This window comes from Austrofundulus limnaeus, unplaced genomic scaffold (assembly GCF_001266775.1).
Source record: "Austrofundulus limnaeus strain Quisiro unplaced genomic scaffold, Austrofundulus_limnaeus-1.0 Scaffold801, whole genome shotgun sequence".
In the NCBI taxonomy this organism is placed as follows: Eukaryota; Metazoa; Chordata; class Actinopteri; order Cyprinodontiformes; family Rivulidae; genus Austrofundulus; species Austrofundulus limnaeus.
This window is the reverse complement of record NW_013953203.1, coordinates 3,511-10,986: the sequence shown is the minus strand read 5'-3', so window position 1 is coordinate 10,986 and position 7,476 is coordinate 3,511. Positions and strand designations below refer to the sequence as shown.

The following is a 7,476-nucleotide window of genomic DNA, read 5'->3' as shown; positions in this document are numbered from 1 at the left end:
CCACTAGGGGGGACATGACCACTGCCTCATTTGGAACCAGATGAACTCTTTATATACACAATTTGCTGAAGGGAAAACCATTTGAAGGCTTTTCAGTTTGTCATTCATGTCATGTAGTACAACAATAAAGTGGATTTCTGATGAACAACCAAAAAGGAAAACTGATGCATTCATAAAACCGACTGCATAATGGAAAAAATAATGCAAGTTCAAAAACACATAACAGCAGTGCACGGACCCAGCCAGTAGGGGGACTCAAGTTGCCCAACATCAAACCCCTAAACAACTGTAAGTTAAACTCTTTTTCTTTTAATAGTAGTTTGTATTATTTATTTCACATTTGGTACACGTAGTACTTGTCAGTATTTGTAAGAGGATGTGTTTAAATAGTTTCTATGCTGAAAGTAGAGCTTCGTTGATTGCTGTTGTTGMTAACATGGTGTTAGCGTTAGCATGATGATATGAACAGGAAAGAAAAAACAGCCTCATGCTTCCTGTTCAGTCGAAGTTTATTTAGAARGGCTTGAAAAGAACAAAAAACTAATTGGTGTTAAAATTGAGTTTAAAAAGCTTTCTCTATATTTTGTTTTGTTTATTAAGACCTTGTTGGCTACATTTTTAAAGCTTTGTCAGAACTACACGGACATTGATTTTAATTAGAATCACCATAAATCAAAGTTAAACTGTTTAACTAAGTTAATCTATTTTTAACTACTACCAAACTACTTCCTTCAGATTTCAGTGACCAATATGTGTAGAAAAATGTTTGCTGTCTGATTAATGAGACTGCTGGCTGTGACTGTGTTCTTTTTAARTAACTTTTATTCAACATGGACCTGAATCTGTTTGTGGACCCACTGAGGACCTGTCTCCAGACCTTTGTATCAGAAGACTGAGACCATCGGCTCCATCAGTGARGCTACGTTCACACCGAGCACGTTGTGAGCGGCAGGAGTGGCCGATTTACATGCAAAGTCTATGGTGGAGGTGCCTCTAGGGGTCGTGRGTCYCGGCACGCAAAGAAGGCGGAAGGGGCGCAGAGCGTTTTCRGCACATGCGGTGCTGCTGAAGCCGCCGCCGCCCGAGCCGCCACCCGAGCCGCCACCCGAGCCGCCGCCAGAGTTCAAATATCTGAACTTTTCGCCACTCGACGCATCTCCCACTGAAAACCGAAACAGACTGACCAGAGATCTTTACCTGAAATCGACCATGTGCAGTTGGATTTTCTGGCAGGATGTATCAGCACCGATGTGGATCAGCTGCTCGGGACAAAAAAAAAGTCCGTCAGCTGGCAGCTTCTGGAGTGACGAAACTAACCGAACAAATCGCCTCTAAATCATCTGGTGAGTTAATTATCTGCTGTGCGCAACATTCGCTTGCTTTTTAGTAAATAAATCAAAGCCATTTTCTTTTATTTTATCTTTATTCACCCGCCGAGGACACGCTCCTCCCACACCTCGCTGCTGCCACTGCTTGTTCTGGTCTGAAAACTAGTGCGTTCTCGGAGTGAAAATAGTGCGTTCAACGAAAGACGTTTTGCGCTTTTTGGCTGCTCAAAACGCATTCGGTATGAACGTAGCATTAGACTACAACCAGTGAAAGCCAGTTCCATCCCACATCAGGTCAAATAGTTGTATTAGCAGTAATATGATAAACTTAATAGAAATAAAGTTAATATAATTCATTAAATAAAGTTAAAATAAATCAGTCCTGTTAACCTGTTGGTTTTCTGTGATTCAGATAAGTGCAGTTGATGCAGCGAGCAGCACTCAGCCCATCCATGGACCCAGGGCAGATGTCCTCTACATCCACACCTACATCTGACAGGCAGGTGGATGAGGAGGTGATGGAGTTCCTGACCATCTGAAGAATTGAACCAGCAGCAGGATGAGGAGACACTGGAACAAAATCTGTTCATCWGGGTTTTAAAGCCTTCATGACAGCTGAAAAATTCAGTTAATGCAAATGTACAGTTTTAAAATGTCCCYTTTAGAGCTGAGGAAGTCAAACACCAGGCCTTGACATATTTTTTAAATTCAGGATGTTTAATCTGTTTATATTAAAGCTTACCTAGAAGTTTTCATTTATTTGACATTGATGGTTTTACTTTAATAAATTTTTTTAAATATTCACCACTTTTGTTTTTACCTAACTCAGCTGTGAGTGATAGATGAAACAATGAATATAGTAAAAAAAAAGGAGGGGGGAAGCAGTAAATTGTTAAAATGTTTAATGAAATGTATTGCAAATAACTCAACACATTTTAACACATAATATAGTGTACTACTATTATTATTACTACTACATTGTGGCAGCTTTATATAAAACATTTCAGCAACAAGACAAATCAGTGCTTTACACAAACAAAACATTTTGACAACGTGCAAAAGAAAAAGAAAAATATAGAAAAATAAAATAAATGTTCAAAAAAGACTACCATAAAAGCAGGATTCTGTTTAAGAAATTGAATAAAATATTTTTAAAAAATGAAATCAGTGTTAAAGTAAAAATAAAATAAAATAACATATTTCATCATAAATCCACTATCTACTTTATTGTTGTACTACATAACATGAATAACAAACTGAAAAGCCTCCAAATGGTTTTCCCTTCAGAAAATTGGTGTGTTTATAAAGAGTTCATCTGGTCCCAAATGAGGCAGTGGTTATGTCCTCTCAGTGGTCTGGCTTAGTTACTGTTTGCAATCGATCTTTTCGGTGTTTCATGCATAATGTCTGTTATTTTSACAGGTAAAAGAATTGTACTTGCAAATTTGATTTGTACTTGTAATGTGGCAAAGTTGTAACAAATGTATGTATGTTTATAGACTTACATGTACAAATTTAGACTCTTACACATACAATGATTCTGACAGTTATCTTATCCCATACTAAGGTCATCGTGGACTACTTCATAAACACAGTGACATGCATGGCTGCCCACAGTAAGTGTGAGGAAATGAGGAGGAGGTGAGGAAAGAATCAGGAACTGAAAATGAACATGTCATGTAAGATTATGACTTTTTCTGGTAATATTACCAGAACAACTTTAACTTTAATGTTGTAATATTATGACTTTGTTCTTGTAATTAAAAAAAATCTCCTTTGTGGCCCTAATACTACCATCGTACTAGCTTGTCAATACTGTATCAAAATACTTTTTTCCGAAGTGGATTCTAATCCTCACAGTTTTGCAGAAGTTKATTTGAACTTTAACATTTCCAGCTTTACACTGTCATCAAATCAAAAATGGGACAAATATAAATGACAAAAAAGTGAAAAAAGTTACTGGGGTAGTCCAGCTGGCTTTGGAAGTGCTGAATTTACCCATGTGCCTAAATTTTTTTTTCTCATTCACCTTTTCAGCCTCGTGTCTGTTCTAGTTCAGAAGAGTAGTGCGCCTCCCTAAGGGCCAGTTTTCAGTTTTTAACTTTTCCGCATCCTAAACACACTGTCTCTCCCTTTCAGATGTCTCTCTTTCTTCCCCCTCTGTCATACTTTCAATACTGTTTTTACCCTGTGCTTTAGATGTGAGTCTGCGTCTTTCCTCCAAGAGGTCGTGTCTATACAATCTTTTGTCCTGTAGCCCAGTAGTTCCTCTCTTCCCTTGAAGCAGTTGTTTGCTACACAGGGTTGTAAACGTGTGTAATAGTTTTAGTGAATTAGCTATAAATGTTCTGTAGCAGGTCAGGCTGTTGCTTGCTGCCCTAGATGACACAGTCATGGAGTGGACTTCCAGAAATGTAAATGACTGCAGGGTAAAAGCAAATGTCTTTTTTTTTTACAAACAGAAGTTGAGAAATTTCTGTGATCTGTGGCAGCACCGCCCCAGTCTACCTAAATGTTCAAAGATCTTGTGTGTTTATGTATCCAGATGGTTTTTGCCTCTTTGTTCGTGTACTGTATTGGAGAGTTGACAGCTATGAAAGCTGGTGTGTGTGTGTGGGGGGGGGGGGGGGGGTCTGAGTGGATCCTTCCCAGCCCACACATGGACTCTGATTCTGTGCTCTGTTTGTCCAGCCAGAGGAGCTTAGTTATGAGGGGCCACTGAAAGACAACCTGCTGAGTGTCAAAAAGCCTGCAGTGGGACGGACCCACTCTCTACCCAATGACAGCTACATGTTTTTCCCCCTGGAACCCTTTGGCCCCTCTTTTCCTGCTCCACTGCAGCTCATAGCTCAGTCACAAGGATCCCAACCCATACTGGGCATCCACAGGGCTCAATCCGGTAATCCTTAGAACTGAACAAATGTCTCAGAGAGTTGCTAAGCTGACTGATCTTGCTTACTTGTCACTTATGTGCTCTTGCTGTAGGTTCCAGAGGCTCAGTGCAGTCGCAGCCGGAGGAACYTTCTCAGCAGCTGACAGTCCCCACAGACTTCTTCAGACCCATCAGCCCCAACAGCCACTCAGACTCAGAGAGTCTACAGCGACAACCCCTTCCCAGACGCACACATGCACTTAGTCGCACACTCCACCGACAGGTGACTAAATTACACCTACTTCCAAATCCTCTTTTCATGTTGTCAACCATCACACTTTTGTGATAGTTAACTTTAAGTTGTGTCAAATCATGACAAACTTAATCTGATTTTCATCTTTAAAACAACTAACTTTTCTCTTACTTTTGTTSGTATGAAGGCTTCATTCGAACATGCCACGTCAGATTCAACAAACTCTTCTATCTTCAGGAAAATTGTGTAAATGAGGAGCGTAAACATGATGAATTCCACCAGTTCTTATCCTGCTGCTCGTGCACGCGAGAGGAGATTAGCATAATTACCACCCCAAAAACACCATATAAGGCTATGTTTCCTGCCTCAGATATCAGGAAGTGTCCATTCAGGAAAATGACAGCGAAAACTAAAAAGAAGAACTTTGCGAGTTCAGAGATTGAAGTCCGTCTGTCAGAGATCCAGAAAAGAAAATCTGTAATTTTTTGCAGCGTCAGCTGTGGAATAAAATGAGCTGCTAAAAATGTAAACAACTGTGTTAAATCATCTTCATTTATTCAGAAGCCACACCGTTGGCGCACCATACCCCACACCACCACCACCATCACCACCCCCGCGCGGTCGCAGGTGGTCTCAGATGTTGGTCTGAAATAAGCATTTTAAAATGTTTTCAAAATATGTCTGGCACTTTGGAGAAAATCCAGGACTCACTGGAGGGATCATGTATCCCCTCTGGCCTGGGAACATCTCGGAGTCCCACAGGACATGGAGGGTGTCGCTGGGGAGAGCGGGGTCTCTCTGCTGCTGCCCCCGTGACCCGATCCCAGATAAGCGGCAGAAAACAGATGGACGGACAATTTATTGTTAGTCTAAATTATTATATTTAAAATTATAACTCTAATTCAAGCAGAATAGCCTATTGTCAAGATAATCATAGAGTGTAATTTATTTTCAACTCAAAATATCTTCAAACTAACGAAATACAAAGTTATTAGTGAATAAAATCAGTGAAAAACAGCAGACTGACTGCTCGTAAAATATACGACAGGTCTGGACCACACGTGAATTTTMTTAATATCTGAAAAAAACTCAGAATACGAAAGCATTGGTGAATGCCACAAATTCACCTTAATCACTCGTACGCACAACTTAAGAACAAATCTGTGCGTYTGAACAGTTCTTGCATGAGGCCCAATGATTTTACTACTCAAACCAATTTTAGAGGGTATTATTTGAGACAATGATTATATKGTGTATAAGACAGCTCTGGAGTAAAAGTATTCCTATGAATTCCTAGAATGTATCTATATTTTTAAAAAGTCAATTTTCAGTTTATAAAAGAASAGTTTATCCAAGTTGAAGTCAGTTTCTATGTACGAATGACAAATAAATAATATCCTAACTGTTGTAAACAGCTACTTGAACTAACAGTTTACGTCTGACAGGACTGACGAGCTGTTGGCTAGTCAGGACACAACTAAGACCAAAATGGATCCCTGACTTAAAACACAGTAAACCTCCAGAATGTCATAGTGGCTATYTATTATGTTACATCACAAATGTTTACACCACAGTCAATTTTGCATTAAATGCCTTTGGGATGAAAGGTCACATTTAGAAGGAAGCAGGAAGGAACCCCATTCAGTGATGTATACTGCAGTGGGAGGGGTTTCCCAAAAGCTCAGGGGGTATTAAAGGTGTGTGCGAAAACGAATGCAGAACTACCACATGAAAGCACATCAACTGTTTGGCTTTGGATCTAGTATGATAGAGATATTATACTGCTATACATTTTTCTTAGTTCTGCTATGAATAATAACCTAAAATTATTTTTTTAAATGACAGAAACTAAAGCACTTACATTTAACATATCATTAGTAAGCTTTGGACTTACCTTCACCGTCTAATATTATTCTTGTCAGAAATCAAATGTGCTCAAACGGCAAAATAAACAAGCTTGTGTTGTGGGTCCCTTAGTTGTTCAAGTATTGTCTCTGAGTTAGTTTTATTTTATAGTATTAATAATACAAATTTATTAATATTTTTGCTCCTGTGGATCAATTTTTTGCTTCTGTTTCGCATCCTTACAGTTGCTAGGTGGCAGGACTTATGCCAGAGTAAGGCGGGGGTGGGGAGGGGGGTTGGGGCATAAAACTGAAGGCCAGACTGTCCAAATTCACAGCGACCTCTTCCTGTCTTCATGATTGACAAAGGACACATCCCCTGAATTGGGACAAAGCCTGTGTCTCAGTTCAGGGGCTGCAGCRAGTTATAGGCCGCTTACGTCACTGCCTCGCGGCATAAGCTGTCCCATTTCACAGGTGCCTATGCCGCATACAAAATCCCGAAAATGTAGGGTGTATCAGCGTACCCTACTTGGCCAACAATATCCCTGGTCAATGAAGTTCTGAGTTTTTGTTTTTTACACGATGGAGTTTTGAAATTTAACACAGATCAAAGAATTTGCTTTTAAATGTAAGTTTAGCAACTTCAGTAATGAAATTTATGCTCTTATGAGATGTTAAATAAATGCAATCCAGATCTTAAGGAGACATTTTTTTCATAGAACCTTTCAAAAGAAGTTTGATTTTGAATGAGTTACGTCATCACGTAGGGAAATCCATCATTTTTTTAAAATATTTTTATTAGGAGGGAAGGAGACATTACAAGCAAAATTTTCACTTTCAAACGACATAGTATGACATGACAAACACCTTTGTGGAATCGGTAGAAACGAATAAAACACAGGTATAGAAGAGGTAGAAAATACATAGCTGACAGAAAGGCATACAGTTTACCTCCTATGAGTATTTTACTTTTTCTTAAGTGAACAAGACACAAGAACAAATCTAGTGAAGAAAAAATAATTCTTTGAAGCATCGATAGAAACGAACAAAATACAGGAACAGAAGAGGTAAAAAGTACATAGCTGACAAAAGGCATACAATTTACCTCCTATGAGTATTTTACTTTTTCTTAAGTGAACAAGACATAAGAACAAACCTAGTGAAGAAAAAATAATT

The 7,476-nt window shown here is 39.0% G+C and overlaps 1 protein-coding gene across 4 annotated transcripts in view; it reads left to right on the top strand.

Annotated features, from left to right (window-relative positions):
- cacna1g (calcium channel, voltage-dependent, T type, alpha 1G subunit) overlaps nucleotides 1-7,476 on the top strand; it is a gene marked incomplete at its 5' end in the record, with an annotated part of 89,231 nt that overhangs the window by 78,252 nt on the left and 3,503 nt on the right. For all 4 annotated transcript variants that reach the window (XM_014028714.1, XM_014028715.1, XM_014028713.1 and 1 more), the window contains 2 exon segments: nucleotides 4,020-4,227; nucleotides 4,314-4,483. In XM_014028714.1, coding sequence (XP_013884168.1) covers nucleotides 4,020-4,227; nucleotides 4,314-4,483 — 378 coding nt within the window.